Source organism: Neopsephotus bourkii, unplaced genomic scaffold (assembly GCF_033783945.1).
Source record: "Neopsephotus bourkii isolate Nb327-2 ecotype Australia unplaced genomic scaffold, CSIRO-AGI_Nbou_v1 NB_53, whole genome shotgun sequence".
NCBI classification, from domain to species: Eukaryota; Metazoa; Chordata; class Aves; order Psittaciformes; family Psittacidae; genus Neopsephotus; species Neopsephotus bourkii.
Window position 1 is genome coordinate 2,798,911 of NW_026900570.1, and position 21,332 is coordinate 2,820,242.

Consider the following 21,332-nt stretch of genomic DNA (forward strand, 5'->3'; position numbering starts at 1 on the left):
TTTGTAGCTGCCATTTTATTTCCCAATTAAAAATGGAGCAGTTGTCCTTTAAGCCAGTGACTGCAAGCGCTTGATGGTGCCAGTGGAGCTCTGTGTGGGACAGGTGGCTTGGGAGCAAAAAGAGGCTTTTGTAATTGCTTGGCAGGGCAGAGCTGCATGAGGGTGCAGCAGCAGTTGGCAGATTGGATTAACGGTCTCCTAGGGGTGAGATCTGGCACACGAGCTGTGTGTTAATACCTGTAGCCTAAGTCTCTTCTGGAGCTACATTTGTAACAATAAGAGCATCCACTTTGCCTCCACCATGTCACAAAGTCATAAATCCTAAAGCTGGCCTTTAAATTCACTTTTGGCATCATCAGCAGTATAAGGCTCTCAAACGTGTAATTTGGAAACGTATCTTTTAATAAAGAATTATTATCATGAAACAACTGAGGTAGATAATCAGTTTGTGGAACATGAAATAGCAGCATTATCTTACAAAACTTCAGTCCCATTATTACTGTTGTGAATGTTGCTGTCACAATTTATTTATGGTTATCTTGCAAACTAGAGACTATGCTATTTGCGAAGGAGTAAGTCCTTGGCTTTGCTGGTTCAGAGACCTTTGGTTTGGTGGCTGGAAAATCAGCTTCTAATCCAGCACACCCACTGCATGTTTGTGGGAGAGATTTACATATTAACTGTGTGTGTTGCCTGCAGCCAAGACCCTATTACAATCGGCTTGAGCCTGAGTTACAAATGCTTCTAAATGCAAGTCCTTAAGGCATGAATGTGCTGTCCCTTCCTGATGTCATCTTGATGTGAGATTCTTGCTGCCCCGAGGAAGCCTCTCCAATGTGGGTCACAGGACATTCACAGTACCACGTGAGCTGTTGTGATTGTCCTCTATGCACCAAGGACAAGCTTATAGAGAAAGGCTCCTTCAGGTTCCTATTGAAATGATTTAATTTTCAGCCTTAGAGCTTGATTTCTTTAAAGGTTTGAAAAACAGGATCATGCAAAGACTTTTCCTGATACTGCTTCTTGTATTCTTCTGCATTTCATCCCTTGTACATAGCATTTTATTCCATTCTTCCAAATTGATTGCTAAAATTTGTTCCTGGTTCTGGAGCTACCTAACCACTGATCCTCGATTTCCTATGACATTGGGTAGCAGTGGGGCAGCTCCTTATTCGCAACTGTGTGGCTGGGCTGAGGTGATGACCTATTGGGTCTCTCTGAGACACTGATCGCTTAGTGTTGGCTGTGTCATTTCATCCATTTCACAGGAGGGGATTGTCCCCTCCTCTTTCCAAGAAGAATGGTTTGCTCCCATAAGTCAACTCTAGTACATGCCTTCCCTGTGTATACAGCTAGTTCCTTTTGCCGAAACATTAATTTAGGTTAGTTCCTCTGGAATACAGAGAGGAACAATTACAGCAAAGGCAACAAGTTGCCAAATGCTCTGTATGTCGATTGATACAGACACCCCTTCTTCTTACCTCCTTTCCTGCTCAAGATCCTTCTCCCCCATCTCTGTCCTTTCCTGGCTGTCCTTTCCCAACTGTCCTGAAGTAGCACAGCACTCTCAGTGTGCACTTTCTGTGGCTGCAACCACATTACACATGTGCCTGATGAGCTGAATACCGTGTAGTGGGTGAGAGCATCACAAATCAGGTATTCGATAACAGCTGTGGGTTATTTGGCTGCCAGCTGAACCAATGTACAGGAAATGCTCATTGATAGCATTTATTATGGTTTTCCTAATCTATTAGAGGAACAGAGAAAAATAGGCAGTGTTCCTTGGAGTCCTATAGAAAAAGGTTGGCACACAGCATGAGACTGTACTACTTGGGAAGTGATAAAGTATAAAGGGATAATTCAATGTAGAGACAAAAAAGAATTTGCTGTCTCAGAAGAAAACACAATAGGTCAGTATCACAATGAATTTGAAAGGTGAGAATGTTGAAAAAACCTCAAATTATATGGCTTTATTGATTCATTTACTTCTTGCAAGCTATTGAGCTTCACTGAATGTAGGGTATAAAATACCAATATGGATTTTGGTGTGGTTTTTTTGTTTGTTTGGGGTTTTATTTATTTTATATTATTTTATATATTATACTGATACAAAACAAATAGATAGCATGTGGGTTTTGAGAAAACCTAATTCCAGGCTGCTTACTATGGAGTGCCCATTAGCAATAAAATGGTGGTAATACTTTGCTAAAATCACAGAATCACAGAATACCAAGGGTTGGAAGGGACCTCAGGAGACCATCTAGTCCAACCCCTAGATGGTTGGGCTGAGGAGAATACCACTGACCAGTCTGTCTTCACTGATAGAAAACAGTGAAAAGGCGTCTACCTAACTGCCGACGCGCCATGCCTCAGCCATAGATAACCCATTGTGCTCCAAATCACAAATATATGGGAGAATGAAGGATGAGAAATTGAACAAAATATTACCAAGAATTTGGTGGTCAGTTACAGGAATGGATTTTTCCATCCCTTCAGAGTGCCAGTGTAACACACAATGGGAAAAGAAGGATTTCTTCTCAACAGAACAGAAGGGTTCAAGTTATGGACCCTTAGTTCATTTTTCAGGTTGTATGGCCCCAATGAAACCAATGCTATCATAAAGAATTTTGATCAAGGCAAATGATGTTGTCTCATTAAGAGAAAATTTAGTCTTTAATGTTGACTTTCATAAAAAAAATACAGAAAGTTCTACAAACAGGTACAGTGAAATGCTTTAATTCTCCACAAAATGCCATACAGAAGTATGACAGTGAGATATGGGGGTTGGACTAGATGACCCTTGAAGGTCTCTTCCAATGGTTCTATGATATTTTTGGTCAGACAATTATTATTTTTTTCTCTACTGGAAGATTTGTGCAAATGACATAGTTACCCTGTGAAGATAGCACAATATTTGCTTGCTGGTGACTGACCAATAGGAGAATCAATATGACATTGTGATAGTGATTTGGGTCATTCTTTACTATGCACTGGAGAAGGAAAAGTTGGCTTTTACAATTTTCATTCTGAACCCGATTTTCACTCTGAACCTGATTTTCACTCTCTTTCATGTCATCATTAGATAGCAGGGTATCAAATACATGAGCTGTTTGCCAATGCAGAGCAGCAGCCTTCCTGCATTCTACTTTATTCTCTTTTCCCTCTTAATTTGTCAACTTCAGAGCTTGGTTAAATATCACGGATATTAAAGGCCAAATGAAAAATCATCTTTTACCTGCATATTTTGTATCACAGCACAAGTAACTGTTTAAGGGTGCTAGGACCATTTTGAAAGGTGGAGTATGTAATAATTTCAAATATTTGGGATTATTCAACCAGTTTGACATTCATATGTGTGTTTGGGGATTTGTTTGCTCATAGCACAAGTAGGAAAACAGGATACTAATTTGCTTCCAACAAATGTCTTTTTAGAAATTCTCTGTGGGAAACCCTTTTAATGGATCTGGCAGTTCATGTTCCACCAGCCACTTGTGCTGCATTTTTACTGTCTTACTAGACAGTAAGACAGTGAAGACAGTTTAGGTCTGCTAAGAATCCTGAGGGGATGTATTATTTGGAGTTATACTTTATTGTTACAAAATAAAAAGTGATTCACCCAGGTAACTACTGAGTACTTTATGATTAATTACATTTAAATATATTTGTGCTATTTTCAGATTTAACCAACCGTCGTAGTTCTATTCTGATAACTATTTAGAGGGTTCATTTTAATTTGGAGGTACTGGTATGACTTTGGGGATGAAACGTGTGATTCCTGAAAAAGAAGATGCTAAATACTACAGATTTTGTGTTAAGTAACACAGCCTGCACCTGCACTTCTTCCAAACTCTAAATTTTATGGGATTTTTTGGTGAGTTTTCTGGACAATTCTTTAATGTAAACAACAGTACTGCATGAGGACTAGGTGGCTCTGTGGAGTCATTTAGAAAATGGATAGTTTATTCCTGTGTTTATGGAGTAAATAATAATCATGATATCATGGCACCCAGTCCACCTGGGTTTAACCTCAGGTTCATGAACTGTTTAAGATGCTGAATGGTAGGACCTAAATGATCTGTTTTAATAGAACAGCCTGTTAGAAGATGAGAGGATTTGGCTGATTTGGGGAGTCTTCTTCTAAGGGTTTTTTCACCCTTCTTTGCTTATAAACCTTCTTAAAAGAAAGTCTGAACGTGCCTCTTGTTTGTATTGATTCAGCACCATGTCATACAAACTTAAAAGAAAGCCTTTCAATTAAATGCTGGTTACTGCTGGTACTAGCATGATATCAGCCCACAAAGGGTGACAGAGACCAGCACAGAAAATGGAAGTGTAAACTAAACACTTCCTTTTTTCCTGTTACTAGTGAAAAATCCTCAGTGGGTAGTGTAATCTTTCATACCAGCCAAAATATCCTGAAAACACATTTCACAATCTCCTTCTAAAAATTCCTTGATTTGCATCTAAACCCTTTTCCTAATCCCTTGAGTTGCACAGGCAGTGCCAAATTGAAAATAATGGTGACAACTTCAAACTTTTAACAAGAAGTTAATAGAGGTGAAAGCTTTGCATATTCAGCTTGTGTCTGTGTGACAAATCAGGTGAAATGTAGGGAGGTAACCAGGATTCCATTTGTCTTTTTGAACTCGTGTCAAGTAGGGGGCCTGTAAGGATGCTGGGGAGGGACACTTCATTAGGGACTGCATCAATAGGACACGGAGTAATGGGTTAAAACTTCAACAGGGGAAGTTTAGACTGGTTATAAGGAGGAAGTTCTTTACTGTAAGGGTGGTGAGGCACTGGAATGGGTTGCCCAGGGAAGCTGTGAATGCTCCATCACAAGGCCAGGTTGGACAGAGCCTTAAGTGACACAATTAGTGTGAGGTGTCCCTGCCCATGGCAGGGGGGTTGGAACTAGATGATCTTAAGGTCCTTTCCAACCCTAACTATTCTATGATTCTAAGTATTTATGCGGCTGCTTTGGAGCAAGAACAAGAGCAGTGGATTCTAAACTAAAGTATTTGAATAGTCGCAATGAATAAATGAGTCCAAACCCATTCTATTCTTAAATAACATATATTTTCTATGTAAGTAAGCCCTGCTGGACTAGGACCTATATCCTTGGAGATGAAGCAAGTACTTTCAAGGGTACGCTGCTCTACCATCCACACCTTACTTTGCTCTGCAGCAATGTGGCACAAACATTGCCTCTTTGTTTGTGTAACTTGCAGGAGCCAGAGTTTACTTTTTTATTTTGGAATCTGGAGGCAGGGAAAGGCAGATGCTCTTTTCTTCTGCTATATATGCTGCAGTGTTTGCATTTCCGCTGTCATCTGGTCAGGTCCAGGTTTCTTTTCTTGATTACATAAAATGAGGTCAGTGGCTTCATAACAAAGTGTTGTCATATATAATCAGTCCTGTATTTTTCTGAATTTTGGAAATATAATTGCCTTTCAAAGACTTAAGTGGAAACAGATACATCTGTCTCTTAAATCCTTTATGATTCCAGTGTAGACACACACATGTTGCAGAAGATAATGTAGATTGAAAGTAAACAAGATCTGTGCTGTGACCTGGGATGAGAAGCCCAGTGTGAGACTGTTTCTGACATGGTGGGTTTAGCATAATGACTTTTGCAGCATTCATTGGTCACAGCTGGCAGGGGAGCTTTTATGACCCAATTTTGGTAATACCTAGAACCCTTCAGAGCAGTCCCAAGTGTGTACTAACTTTTGTTGTATGTCTTGGCATACAGGGTCTACAGAGCACAAGAGCTGCCAAAATCTCTGCTACTTTCAGATATGCCTCTCTACTGACAGGAGCTGTGTGCTTCTGGGATCCAGCCAAAACTCAGGGCTAAGTGTATCAAATCAGTGCAATGGCTTTTGCCACACCCCTTGGATAGAGGAGACCGTGGAGAGTTAATACAGTTATTTTTGTTAGCTAAGCATCAGAAACATTGGAGGTTAAATGAAATGAATACTGACTTTTAAGCACTGTCCAGTGGCTGAAGCTTAGCTATAAATTTCAAATGAGTGCTCATATCATTCCTCCACTTTTTCCTGGTGTGGGGTTTTCCTCATAAGTGAACAGCCTAATTAAGCTAGACCCCAGCAGAAATTTTAGTTGAGATATAAAGCAGACAGCATCATCATCATTATCATCTCAAAAAGTTAAAACAACTTCATTTGGTTTGCATATGTAAGAGGAAAGCAGCCATCTAATTTCCCAAAAGGATGTTAAGTGATATTTCTCTTGGATTCCTGTCTGCTTGGGAGGGTTGCACACAGTGTGTTTTCCAAACAGGTTTAAAATAGGGATTAGAAGGACTTTTGAGCTGCATGTGCTCTTGTCCTTAAGAGCTATAATAATAATAAATGTCTGATCCTGAGATCTTTGATCATACAAGTAGTTATTTACATGAGCAAACCTACTGACTTTAAGGATTCATTCGAGAAAGGATTGCTGCTGTGAATGAACTCTGCCAGCTGCAAGCGTTTGAAGACTGTATGCTACAGGCACGGCTAATGTGAGATATTTTAGAGTCTGGCCAAAGACCCAAGAGGATGAAAAATGATGTTCAGAAAATAAAGAAGTTCTTTGAAAGCACCATAACTTTTGTTTTCCCCACTGCTAAACTGTCTTGGCAAAGACAGTGTTTTACCTCAGTGTCCATTAATGGCTCTAAGGCAGCTCTCAAGTCTAGCATGGCTAGTCCGTATGGGACTCTCTACTTTCAAGCAGGGACATCACAGATGTCCTGCTCAAACCTTCCATGGCTGTTTCTTCTCTGTCCAGTCTGCCACACTTCTCTGTTTTCCCCTGAAGGGATCTGTTCATACTCATTCTGGGGGCTGGCTTCTGACTCTGATAGCTGATAACAGAGCATGGCTTACTACCTTGAACTGCAGTCCTTGCCTCTGATCACAATTTGTATGTCTACATCGTTTTCTACATTCTACTGCCAGGATATTTGAAGACAAAACTTGCTCAATATTTAATGGCAATGTATAATTAGGTTTTTCAGCTCTATAGACAAATTTAGTCTTCCGGTGCATTCTCTTTAAGGAATTTTGGCAGGTTTAGAACTTCCCCAAAGCTGGAATAAAATCTAAGCAACACACATCAGCCAAGTCTCTAATATCAGCGTTATAAGATTAAAGAGCTCTTTGGTCTGATTGGATATAGATGAGATAATGGTAATTTAATTGATATTATCTGAAAAAGTGCACCTAAAAAGGACACCTGTACTATGATAAATGCTAGTGTGCAGTGAGTACATTTATGTTCCTAGACCTTCCCTGATACCAATACACTGCAGACTCACCTTGCTGGAGGGGTCTTTATGTATCTGAAAGCTTAAAAGGAGATATATTTCAGGTTATAAGCTGATGATGTCCTTGTAATGAAGGGAGTGAATTGCACAGAGGAAGAAGGAAATCACATCAATCTAGCAACAATCTCTGTGTTTCATAGGCAGAAGTCCAATGCTTTGACCTCTCTCCTCTGGTGATAGCCTTTTTTATCATGGGGTTTACGCAGCAGTGTAAGGATTTAATGTTTATATTCAAATTATAACAGAGAAGTTTGGTTTAATGTCTACATCTACAATGATGTGCCTTGTGTTTTCCTGTCTCTCTACAGAGTGCTCAAAGTATGTAAGCCTGCTACAGATACCACTATGCAGGCTTACCCTTAAGAGAGATGGGTAGTAAGTCATGCTTACTTGTTGGTGATGCTAGCAACGTGCTTGGGATGGCCACTGCTGAGGTAGCAGTACTTATCCAGGACATCTCATGATTTCTTGGCATAAGTTAAAAAAAGATAATTGTGCAAAACCAGAGGTACCCAGGAAAAATAATTTTGATCATACAAGCTTGATTGGTGAAGTAAGCATTCGAGAAGATCCTCTTTCTTCCTCTGGGACAGGATGCTTTATGAGAGCTACTGCAGAGCAAGTGGCTGAAAGAGTTAAGTGGAAGTCAAATGAAATGATTGTTATGACACTTTTTTTATTTAGTACCATGCAATAAGAAGACAGAATTGCAAAAGTGAGTGACTCTACAAATGCGTATAAAGTCATTCATATTTGACCTTTCACACTAGTGCCCTCAGTTGTGTTGCTCAGCACTGCTCAACTTTGGCAACAACAGATCGCTGTTAGCTATTGCGTGTCATTAGCAGGAAAGTCGCCAACTCTTAAACTGTTGACCTTAACTCTGGTATTATTATGTACTACTTAGAAAATAAGTAATAAACTCTCCCTTCTAAGATGAGCTGCTGACAAGCTCTTCCCCAAGGCCTAGAGTGTAAATTGGTATGAAGATGCAACTTAGAATGTCAATCAAACAAACGTGAGGTCAGCTTTACTCCCTAAGTCAATAAGGTTTTGTTTGCTGACTGACAAAGAGTCCTACAACCCTCTCTGAGATCAGCCAGCATAATTCCCTGTTTTATTTGTGTGGGTATATAGCAAGAAAATATATCTTCTACTCCTATTGTGTCTTGTTATAATGATGGAGAATGTCTCCAGCTGACCAAGGTGTCCTCATTAATGACTGTTCTATATTTAGCCCTTGCAGAGACCATGTGCCCCCAGTTTAATCAAAGACCTGGTAGTCATGGTAACGACACAGAGCATCTGGATGTATACGATTTGCCAAACACTGTAATACAGTAGAAGATTAAAAGAACACACAACAGCGCTAGATGAATTAATGTATTGTCCCTTTCTACTACTGAATTTGAAGTGTTTATAAGAGCTCCCTAGCCAAATGCTAGACTGTTTTTGCAGAAAAAGAGCCCTATTAACACAGGTGACAATTACTAATCTCTTGTTTTGTTTTGTTCTTTGATTTCATTTTGCAGGTGTATCAACATTCATATACGGCATATTATGTCCTCAGCAAAATACCTCATGGGTAAGCAATTTTTCAATGTCTACATTTTAAAACTCAGCCATTAACAATTCTGCAAAATAGCGTGTATTGTGACAAATGGTTTTCCATGACAGCTGTTTGCAATGGTCTGGCATTCAGATGCAGCATCCACTGAGCTGTGTGTCATACAGAGATGACATAGTCTGGAAACAGAAGTACTCAGCATCCCCAGAGGGTCAGAGTGTATGAATTTCATATTCCAGTTTTCAAGTTTTCGGCTAGAATATAGGTGTGTTGACATCTGGCTGAGATCTGCAGTTGGCCCCTCACCAGAGCACTGTCCGAGAACCTATCCAGGGTTGTTTAGTCACCTATATATTGCCCTTCATTTGTGTCTCTTGAATATTCCCTTGATACAAATTCTTGCATCCCATCTGAAGGCAGATAGACCAGTAGTCTGTTCCCAGGTTTCTGATGCTGCTCAGATACATGCACTCACAATTTTACTGAAGCTACGAGCCTTCAGGTTTGTAGTTTACCTTTTCAGAGAGTGTGAGGTAAGTGCAGACAAGTAGGAATGGCACGCAGGCTTTGCACAGCATTTCTAAACTTAATGAAAACATAACACTTTACGTAAAGCGTGTACTGTAGAAAGTTATGTATCATTACAAGTAATAAACTTCCATCATGCAATGCGTTTTCATGTAGGCCCCATTCACTGGAGGTCCTGAGGTGGGCTCAGTGTTTAACACAGGCATCATTTAGCTTGAGGGGATCCTTCTTTAGCTTTGATTAATTACAGTTTTTTAAATTCCCCTTTCTCAGCTTTGTGGCGCTTCAGGTTACCTGTGGCTCCAACTCTGTCACCCTGCAGCTCATTTCTATACATTATGGCTAAACAGGTAGTAGATGTTTTGGATTCTTGCAATAACTGACAAAACCTGCAAAATTAAAAGCAACGTCTCCTTGGTTTATACACAGGGTGGTCATAGGATCACCAAGTAACTCAGGCTGGAAAAGCTCTTCCAAGTTCCAGCCTCCCGCTCAAAGCAGATTACTCAAAGCTTTATCCAGCTTGATTTTGAAAACCTGGAGGGATGGGGACTGCACTGCTGGGCAACCAGTCCCACTGCCTGACTGTCCTCATGGGGAGAAAATATCTCCTTATATCCCTTCAGAACCTTCCCTCTCAGTTTATATCCACTCTCTCCCACTCATACTACTGTATTAAACAAACTATTGTGTCTCTGATTTAGGAAAGCACTGGAGCAGGTCCTAAAGTCCTGTTAATTTTGCATCCATAAGCCAGGTGCCTACCCCCGAAGAGAAGGCAGGATTTTGGCCATGCCTGTATGCTGTTTCCCACTGCTTTCTGTAGGCAGCTCCCAGTATGCCTGTGTACTGTGGGTCAGCAGCCTTCCACTGGGTGGTCCTCAGGGGACCTCACTGTTTAACCCTAGAATGATGTTAGTCAGACGTTGCAACACCTGCATCCAATCCAATTTCCTTGGCACAGTAACTAGTGGGTTTAACAGTAGAGAAGTAAAGATTCAATAGCAAGACACAAACAAGTTTCTCGGTACTTTTTCACCATGAAAATACTAGTTACATTCAGGTCTTCTTCAAGGATTTGTCCCACACACTTACCTACACACACAAAAAAAACCCACCCAAACCCCAAACCAGAAAACAAAACAAAAACAGAGAGAAAAAGAAAAGAAAAAACAAAAAGAAAAAACCCTAAAACCAGACAGCAAAGCTGAAATAACTTTCTTTGGCTTCTATCTAGCAACAGAGAAACAGTACTTTGTGAAAAAAATCTGTACTAGAGAGACATATATGTTTTAAAATCTATGAGCCCAGGAGCTTGTGAAGCCTTCTTCCCTACAGCTTGTGTCTTGTGATTGACTCACCACAAAAGATCATGAGTTTGAGGTTAAGTTGTTTCCGTGTACATTTGCAACATAGGAATTAGGAGGATTCTCACCATCGTCCATGTCAAATCTGGTGTCCCAGTGTGACACGCCCCAGGCTGCTTCAGTCTCTTTCCTTCCCTGCCTCAATGTGGTCTTTGGTTTTTCTTTCCTTTTTTTCATTTTTTTTTTTTCCCCTCCAGGAACTGGCTGGATTTATTTAGGTTTTGAAAACTCCATCTTTCTGGCAATGTATCTGAAATTAGCCTGTGGGCTGAAACAGTGTTGAGCAACAGGATGAACTCACAGCATGAGCACATAAGCTTTGTATCTGCAATAAACTTGGCTAAGAACAAAAGCATTTGACTGACAACACAGTTCTATTCTAAACAAAATAAAGGTGGAAAAAATAGAAGTATCATGCATAGTAGTATTAAAACTGCTAAAAATTAGCAATACAGTGGTCCAGGCAGTTTGCTACTACTGCATGATCTTTCTTCAGCCCTAACAACCAGCTTCTTGTTACCTCGGCTTCAACTGCATTGCACACTCAGGTGTGTTTCAGCTTGGTCTCCATGTTGGTTGAGTAGTGGTGCAGGCAGTTGGAGGGTTGGATGTGTCAGAGAAGAAATATCCAGTATAAGAGGAAGATTTGGAAAGTGAGAGGGTGCCAAAAGGCACACAGGTGTTTCAGGCATCAGTGTCCCTACAGCATGATGTAGTGATGGCTCAGGCAACCACTGGCTGGAGGAGTTTTGGAAGGATTGCACTTTCTGTGTTGGTACAGGTATGGTACAGGCTGAAGGTGCTTTTACAGGCATTGAAAACCATATTGTAGAGCAATAATTGCATTGATCTTCCAGGTGATCATTGTATGTGCAAATGGTGAAAGGGGTGGCACATTGCCATTTCCCTGGAACATGGGTAGGTAACAGGTGATGAAATACAACAACTGAAAGTAGAGCTTCTGTTGGATGAACAGGTAATCTGTTCAGCACGTATTTCATATTTAACACAGGAATATTGCTCTGATGGATTTGTGTGTATGAAGATTGTTGAGAGCAGGATCAGGCACACCAACATAGCACAAGGTTCAGTTCAGTCTGATGTTGTCAAATGTCACAACAAAATTTGCAACCTTTAGGGAGCACCCTTGACCTCTACCTGACTGTAACACGAGTGACCAAAGCTTTTGGCACTGACCTACAACCCTTTTGCCAATTTCTACAAACTCTTTTCATGGGTTAGTCTTCTGCAAGTAGGTGCCAGCTTTATGACCTGTTGGTGTGTGCCAGTGGCACATTAGCCTATCTCTAAATGAACAGCTGAGGTAGTGACTGCTGCCCTACACAATATCCCTCCTGCCCATTAGATCTACAGCAACCAGGCTGTGATAGCGTGGCTTTCCCTGTGCTCTCTCTAGGCTGTTCCTCATCCTCAGCTGCGATCTGCCTCATCAGGAAGGACAGACAGTTTACATTTCGTACACACTCATGCCCTTGCTACAGCCCTGCTGAGGCTAACTAATAAGGAAGCCAATTAATCTAATCTGTGGCATCACTTTTAAATAAAGTGACATTAATTTGCCAGCATAAATTGCTTTTTAAAGAGAAAATTTTAATTATTTTTGCTGTGTTCTGTAGACTCTCCAAATTCAGGCTGTGTCTGAAGTCAAAAGGGGCTAACACCAGCATTTTCCAGATTTTATTCTAAGCTTTCCATAAGTTTGACAAGTCAATTTGGGCACATCCTTAGCATGTATGTTCACAAATGGAATTTCATACAGAGTGCAGGACTGCAACATTTTTTCCATGAAAGCTGTTATGGAAGTTAATTCCCCAATAAAAAGCAGCAGCACAATTTGTCTCTCTACAGGACAACTAATATAAACCAATGACATAGACTAAAAGGCTCTTATTTAAAAATTAAGATAAAACTGAAGTAGAAAAAAGAGTAAATGTCCCTGCAGAGTTATTTACTCCACGGGTTTAATATTTCTTTTTTCTTTTTTTACTCCAGCCTCCTCACAGCATCTTGGAAACTCAGGGTAGAAACCCCTACTGGTTTTGCCACATTTACCTTCTGTTTTCAGTAACCCGTGGTTTTCAGTTTTCACAGGGGGAGCCAGCTAGAATCCACAGTTCTCATTTTCCTGGGCTGAGGTGTGTAGGGAGGTTATGTTCAGTTCAGCTTTCCTGCCTGACACCCATTTTTATTCTGCTTTTCACCCAAAATTGAGATGCTGGCGCCGGCTGCCATCTAGTGGAACAAGCCTCTGTGCTTGCTGCTCATGTTCCCTAGTACCCTCCATACCGTCCCATCTGCTTTCCTCTGAACGGTGCTCAGGATGTAACTGCCGATAACTGCTTACAGCTGTTTGCATTATAAATATTTTTGCAATCCTCCTCTCATAACCCCACAGTTGCACTTGCCACATGGTAATTGCCAGCTAGTTGTAATTTATAGGTGCTATAGTAGCATCTGCAGGTCTGGATGTGCAACAGGAAGCTCTTTTGCAAGGCACTGGGAAAAGGTGGAACACAAATACGATATACAGTTATTTCCTAATATTATTTTTCCTAGCTTTGGAAAATAAAAATTTAGCAATACAATGTAGGCAGCAACCTACTTATGAAATCCAGCCACCAAAAATCATTTTATTCTTTTATGGGTTTTAATAATGTTGCTCCTACTGAGTCTAATACCGAAGATGGAGCACCTCCCATATGAAGATCGACTGAGAAAGTTGGGGCTGTTCAGCCTGAAGAAGAGAAGGCTGTGTGGAGACCTCATAGCAGCCTTCCAGTATCTGAAGGGGGCCTATAGGGATGCTGGGGATGGACTCTTCATTAGGGACCGTAGTGGTAGGACTAGGGGTAATGGGTTAAAACTTAAACAGGGGAAGTTTAGATTGGATATAAGGAGGAAATTCTTTCCTGTTAGGGTGGTGAGGCACTGGAATAGGCTGCCCGGGGAGGTTGTGAATGCTCCATCCCTGGCAGTGTTCAAGGCCATGTTGGACGAGGCCTTGGGTAATATGGTTTAGAGCGAGGTGTCCCTGCCCATGGCAGGGGGGTTGGAGCTTGATGATCTTAAAGTTCTTTCCAACCCTAACTATTCTATGATTTTATGATTCTATGATTCTATGATCTTGGTCATTCACAACCTTCACTGAACTAATAAAAAAAGTTAGGGGCTTTATGGTCAGGCCATGGCTAACCATAGTGTTCCCCTAATCCTCAGTAGTGTTAAAGTCATTTCACACCAGTGTGTGCTTCTGGACCACTAGTTTGATCTGGCACTGCAAGTTCTAAGCAAGAGCTGCTTTTGGATGAGTACCCAAGGAGCCTTTAACCTTTTGCTGTGGCCAGCAGAAATGTTACATTTTTTCACAGTTCTCCGTCAGGTATGCATTCTTCAAATTAAAGCCCAGCATATAAGATATATTTCCTCAGACATCCTAGTACTCTTTCAGTCCTGCATGAATTGTATCCTTCTAAGCAGAGCTAAGTGGCAGAGATTAGTGCAAACCCCCGTGTATAAGCTCTCAGCACGGTGTTAGCACATCCAACTGGGGCATGTCAATGGGAGATTCTAAATACAGGGATCAGCAAGAACGTTATTCCCATTCCTCACTGATTTTGTGTGTGGGAGTGAGGGAATTGTACACACTTATGCCTAAGCAGAATCCATCTTTCTTACCAAATGTATATGGTGTAATCAGAGGAACATGGTGAGTAGATCACAGAACCAATCACGGAGCTGAGGTCAGTTCTTCCTGCCTACACTGATGAGGGTCTGTAAAATACTGCACACATTCCCCACACTGAACTCCCAGTGACTTCAAGAGAAGTTCCATGAGCGGAGTGAGTGCAAAATATGCATTGGAGATCCACAGAAGTGATAACAGGAGGAGGAACTGAACCTGTGCTTCACTGTGAGTAGATTTTCAAAGTGATGTCTGCAGATCTCTCTGCAGAGCTCTCACTGATGTTCCTGTGCAAGCTACTGGCAGGAAAGAGGTAAAGTTAATTAAATAAATATTAATCAGATTTGTGCATACCCTATCATAAAATATTTTGAAAGACAAAGTTTTCCTTCCAAATGCTTAAATTTCCATGTTCACAGTAAAAGGAAAATGTTTCATTGTTTAAAATAATGGTTAAGCTTCAGGGAACTGGCTTGGCTGCAGACATCTGTCCATTTGACCAAGGCTGTTCTACTGTATTTTGTTCTGGCCTGTTATGCACCTTTTCTGTAGCATTAAAGAAATTTCTTGTGCCTCAGTGTTCCCATCTGCAAAGCAAGGAGAGAAACATGGCTTACCTGACAGAAGTGATGTGTGATAATTACTGCAGAGTGTGCTGTACAATTTAGCTTTTTAACATTTATAAACTTGTACTAGAGCCCACATTTTATCTTAAGAGGAAAAAGTACTGTATTTAATAGAGTCTGTTTTGAGCTAATTAAATTTTACTTAAAGGAGCTGAATATTTTCCTTCCACAATGCTATAAGGAGGTTGAAATAAACCCTTATAAAAAAAAAGATATGTAAAATCAAATAACAATGTGAACTTTTTTAAAGTAGAAATATTCATTCTACAGTTTGTGAAGAATCTGTTATTGCTACTTTTTTCTCCATTATCATTCCATAGTTTTTATTGTCTTTTTAAGATAGCTTACATAGTTAATTAAGACACCTCTGATTTGCAGTGTGGTGGCTTTTATGCCAGACTAGAAATAACATCATCCTGATAACATGACATGCTGTTTCAGTTGTATTTTGACAACAAAAAAATGACCCTTGAAATAGTTAAACTTGACAGCTTGATGGTGGAGCCTGATCTTAAATCCTCTGAAGTGGGTAGGGATCTTTCAGTTGAGTTTACTGACATTTGGCTCAAGCCCTGGTGGAGCCGTTGGACTTCTTGCTTTTTATAATCATCTGAATTAAACACTCTTTAAATCACTGGAACAGTGGTTAAATCACATACCAGCTTATTGCTTAGGAATACATTTTGTACCTCTTTAAAAAGAGTGAGCCAGCATTTTATTAAGCAAAGCTGTTATTTGAACATCACTCACTTCTAAGCAGTGGCAGGTTGAAAGCAGCTCAGCCTCAGAAGGCAGTTCAGGCAGGACTCTTGGCTGTGCTGGTGGGAGGAAATCCACTTTAGCAGCTCAACAACATACCATTTCCTGAGGGGATTTGCCATTTGCTCGCCCATGTTGGTCACTGTATAGCAGTTTTCATGTAAATGTTCCTTTCCTGTGTAGGCAAAGCAGCTCTTACCACATGCTTCTCTCTTTCAGACTTAGTTGTGATGTGGGTGGACACCTTAGAAACCGTGTAGAGCGATAATAACAACGAATAGTCCCCTGATGGGAAGACTTGATATTAAGGATTAGAGCAATGACTGCTGAGGCTAAAAGAACCAAAAAAGATCTTGGTAATTAATAGTTAGATGCAGATGTTAGCATTTTCACAGAGAAAAGCCCAGCAACCAACCTCCTTATGTTACAGAAAAGGTCAAGAGCTTATGGCTCATCAGGAAGAAAAAAAACAAGGGTTTGAAGCAAACTCTTCCTTAGTGTTAGTCTGAGGGGGCACCCCGAAATGGAGGCAGGGCTCCTATTAAATTATATTATTGAATAAAATGCGTTTCATTGGTGAGTAGCTTATCTGGATTTGGAAATGTTTGTGTGTGCAAATGAGCCTCCTCCAGTCCCCAGGTTGTGGTCAGCCTCCAAGGCATACCTCAGGGTGCACATACTTCCCAACGCTAACCACCAACAAAACTTGGCATCTTGGCATGGATTTTCTTTTGTATTTATACTTGTCAAGGTTGAACTAGTGCATAGAGTCTTGCCAGAAAAGGGAAAAAAGGTGGATGAAAGAGAATGTGTAAATTGATGGTGCAGACCACTGAATAGGCAACTAACCACAGCCCCTACAATTGCTGTTTCTATGCATCACCTTCCCAGAAATGAAATTGTTCTGTGGGTGGATTTTCATAGTGGGGACTGGGACTTATTTCTTTGTGTTTTTGTCCTAATGTTCAAGGTTCTGGGAGGAGGTCCAGTAAATTAGGAACAAGAAATATGCATTTCCCCAGGGGGGCTGCTTTTGCTCTGCTGCTGTCGGGCTGTGGAGACACCCTGCAGCCTGGGCCTTGATTATTTGTTGCCATGGTTGGGTGGTAAACTCTTTCAGCCTACTTAAACTCTCAGTGCGGTATTGTTTGATTACACAGCACAAAGAATGTGCGCTGCGCGTTACTGCATGTGGGAACCTGGGAAAAAGACGTTTTTGAAGACTAAAACCTGCAAGATCATGGGCAGTTCCTCGCTGCCATGGAGTTTAAAATAGGCATCCTGCCCCCTAAGGGAGTTCAGAACATATGGGGAAATGGTGAAATTCAGTAAATGCAAGAAAAGACCAGTGACTGAAGAAAGGATGACACATTCAGGGCTTTCCTTGATACCATAACCACTGAGAAAGTCTCTTTATGGCAAAGGTGATAAAATCCCAGGCTGATAGCCCAGACTGTGTCACACCAGCCCTGATGTCTTTTCACCCGTTACCCTAACCCTCCATTTATTGAATGCTCCACTATGAATTTAAGGAGATAAGACAGGAATAGACAAGCTTATTTTCAATGTCACACATGAAAAGGAGATACAGGAATAAAAGGACCTTTTGCATGTAGAGTTGTGAAGGCAAGAGTTACACCCCACTTCAAATGGGAGTATTTCTCTTTCACTCATAAGGTTTATACATGTCTCTTAGCATAGAATCATAGAATAGTTAGGGTTGGAAAGGACCTTAAGATCATCTAGTTCCAAACCCCTGCCATGAGCAAGGGCACCTCACACTAAACCATGTCAGCCAAGGCTCTGTCCAACCTGGCCTTAAACACTGCCAGGGATGGAGCATTCACAACCTCCCTGGGCAACCCATTCCAGTGCCTCACCACCCTTACAGTAAAGAATTCCCTCCTTATATCCAATCTAAACTTCCCCTGTTTAAGTTTTAACCCATTACCCCTTGTCCTATCACTACAGTCCCTAATGTATAGCCCCTCCCTAGCATCCTTATAGGCCCCCTTATGAGGCAGAACTGTAGGGCTAGAGTGGTATTTTGGTCCTTTACATAAGGAGAGTATTTTGCAGTCCACTTTTGAAATTTATCTGAAATCAGGCTAGTTGTGGTATTGCTTGAAAGTGATCATATCACTGTTGATAAGAAATTGAAATAATGGGTCTATTAAGTATATATGCCTTGTTTATTTTAACTGATGATGACCTGGTCTGTATGGGGAGAGGCTGTTTAGAAAAATAGTGTGTTTCAATATTCCTGAGAACCTATGCACAAAACTCCAAGATCTCCTTGTCCTGTTGATACGAGAAGAAATAAGATTTGCTCAAAGACTCTGAAAAGATGTGGAGGATACTGAGTCATTTTGGTTTTGTCTGAAACCCAGTAACACAAACTGTTAGATGAGTCTAGGGCACAAACCCAAGAATAAATCTCTTGGCCTGATTCAAAGCATTACCCAGCATCCAGTGAAGTCATATCGTAACGAGGCACTTCCGCTGGCTCTGGTAGTAGTAGATCACAGCTGTATCTCATTTTATGTGCTAATAAAGCCATATTGCTCTCTGCAGGCATCACATCATGGTGCTATATTTTTATCATGGTTTGGTAGTCAGATGGATAGGAAATGCTAAGGTTTCATCACAAACATCCTTTCCTGAAGACTCGTAGAATTGTTCTGAAGGACCATGTACATTCATCCCATGCTCGTCATTGTTGAGATCTTTGAGTTTGTCCTTAAACATCTCAGTATTTACTGGCTTGTTTGTCCTCAACCTGTTTTGGTTTTTTTTTACTGGTTGGAATCTTTGTCTAGCTGTAATTCTGAGTAGCCTTGACAGCATTAAAACATTTAGATTTTCATTTTTCCATGCCTCTGTTATAGATAAATAGAATTGAAATCCTGATAAAATCCAGTGCCTTTCTTTATGCCTTGTGTAGCTCTGAGATCAGAGCTGGCTGAGAAACTTTCTATAGAGTAAGAGAAAATTACATGAGTGAAAGAAAATTACTTTTAAGCAGTTGTGTTTATCACCTGAATGCTATCACGTCTCATTGTCTCTTTAGGGGACAAAATATGACTCCAGGAACAAAAGTTCTTTTTAAAAATGTAATAAAAATTCACTCTGTCATCTATGATTTAGAGGGGTCATATGAGAAACATGATAATGTCATCATTTTTAAAGTAATGCTACTAGTTTCTAAGGACCATTTCCACTGTTTGCTTACTCAGGGAAACCTAGAGATTTGGATCAATGGGCCTCAGTCCTCCAGCCTGCATTACCATGACACCTAGCTGTATACCAGTCTCTGATGCTTTTTAAAAATCAGTTTTTGTAGATCTTCTCTAGAAAGGCAAGCCTGTGCCATCGTTTCACATAATCCCTAACAGAATTTGGTAGCTTCTTTTCTGACAAGTGATGGATTTTAAAGTAGCAAGATTTTGCAAGCCCAGTACCAAATATTATGTTGATGGATGCTTTACAGACACAGGTAGACTATAATCAAAAAGACCTCTGAGCTCTCATTGTTGGCTTGAATCTGACTGGATTGCCAAATTACAAACAAATGTTTTAGATTCCTTTGCTTTTTATCTTTTATGTTTTACATTCATGGAATTAATTCATCTTGGACAAGATGGTTGGTGAGCTCAGCAGTTTTTAACATCAGCTGAATGATCTGATGTGTATCTGTAGTTATAATTAATAAATTCAAATTGCTTTCAATACCTCCTTCTACTTTTGTTCCGTGAAAAGTGCTGTAAGGAGAATATGTGTATGTGTGCAGATGTGCATTAAACAGTGAATAGCAGATGAGCCTAGATGAATGGGAGAGCCTTCCCCATCTATTTAAGTACTTTTATTACAATTCCAGGAGAATTCTTTTAGTTGCATCTTCTGACAGTCTGCTTTCTCCATTTTCTGTTATGGCAAGTCTTTGATTCCCATTTGTATTATATTTTATCCTATCTCACTGCAAGTCTCTGCAGGGCGAGTATCTCCTGGGAAGCAATTTTCTTAATGGCACCTGTCTGCTCTTCTCCTTGGTGAATACTGAAGTAAACAAGTCATTTAATTGTTTAACAATGCCTTTTTGCTTCCCAAAAGATGGCATTCTTATTTCTTGGAAATCTTTCCCTCTTTCTATGAGTCCCTATCTATGGTTCTTTATACCTTTATGGACACGTTTTGCATGCTTTTATTTTTTTCTTTATTTCTTTTTATCCCTAAAAGTGCACTTTTTTTCTCATAATGCATCAAACCTCTTAAATATTATGAAGCTTCCAGGTTTTTATAAACTTTCTGGGTTTCTTCTCTAATTGTGGTTTATATATCATTTTTCTTTCTTTCTTTCTAAGGAAGAAGAAATCTGCCTAAGCTGCTGTCTGATTTTATGCTACTAGAAGTAGATTTTCTGGTGCTAAGACAGACAGTTTAGATAGATAGATAGATAGATAGATAGATAGATAGATAGATAGATAGATAGATAGATAGATTAGATAGATAGATTTTTACAGTTAACCATGAAAAATCCTTAGAGTACTGTAAGCTGATGTACTTAGGGCTGCTGTCTTTCAAAATATTCAGTGTTGGCATGATGCAAATAACAAGAGGGAATATTCCTGCCTTCCCCACACTTTTTTTTAAACTGTATTTCTTTAAGTTATTTACATATTCTGTTGAAATCTTAATGTATTTCCTATATTTTTCAAAATTATGGCACAGTTAATCAAGGAGTTCCAAAGTTGTTATTGAGAACTCACTCCAGCTCATATACATAGCTTTAGTTATTTGTTTAGAGGATGGACATATGTAGAGCAGCCTTTGGTACAAATTGTTGCATTTTTTATTACATTGGCAGCATGTGCAAAGAATTTCTGTTCAAATTCTACTGTTCTGTATTTAAAATTAAAGCAGTTATTAAATCAGACCCTAGAAGAACAGCCTATAACATACTCCTGACTTTAACTGCTTTTTTCAGTTTCAGACTTTTTCAGTCATTGTAAAACATTTTTTCTTGAAGTAAAAGGAGCCTCTCCCTCAATTACAGTGGAAAATTTCTATTGTTTTTAAGATGCTTTTGAAGAACTTTATATAGAACAGTTTGTCTAGTTTGTGCTCATCGGGAGACTGTGCCATAAGGTCTCTGAGGGGAATTAGTCTTCTTCAGAATAGAGAAACTGTCAGAAAATGGAGCACATGGATGTAAAAATTTCACCAAAGGCAATACAATCTCTTTAAAATTCGTTCCTCATTAATCATAGCATTCTTTAAGGTCAAAACCAGGCAACCTGATATGATTGATTAGTTTCTTTTATTCTACATATATGTTCTAAGCTTAATTACAAGCAAAAATTATTTGGCTGATAGCACACTAATTGCACTCAGGAGTTCTCCTTATTCTGAAATTTTAAAGGGAGAATTTTGGCAGAAAATTTCATCT

The 21,332-nt window shown here is 39.9% G+C and overlaps 1 protein-coding gene and 1 long non-coding RNA gene across 7 annotated transcripts in view; one reads left to right on the forward strand and one right to left on the reverse strand.

Annotated features, from left to right (window-relative positions):
- The window catches only part of DPP6 (dipeptidyl peptidase like 6), a 559,516-nt gene that overhangs the window by 427,778 nt on the left and 110,406 nt on the right, over nt 1-21,332 (forward strand). For 5 of the 6 annotated variants that reach the window (XM_061349178.1, XM_061349196.1, XM_061349169.1 and 2 more), the window contains exon 6: nt 8,869-8,921. In XM_061349178.1, the coding sequence (XP_061205162.1) occupies nt 8,869-8,921 (53 nt within the window). Of the gene's footprint in view, nt 1-8,868; nt 8,922-11,655; nt 11,717-11,810; nt 11,967-21,332 lie in introns of those variants that run through there. The other variant, XR_009724854.1, reaches the window with a different exon arrangement.
- LOC133210104 (uncharacterized) lies at nt 14,914-16,493 on the reverse strand. The gene is made up of 2 exons (XR_009724856.1): nt 15,878-16,493; nt 14,914-15,088 (listed from the first exon to the last, which is right to left on the reverse strand). It is a non-coding gene; the product is annotated as an uncharacterized LOC133210104 (long non-coding RNA).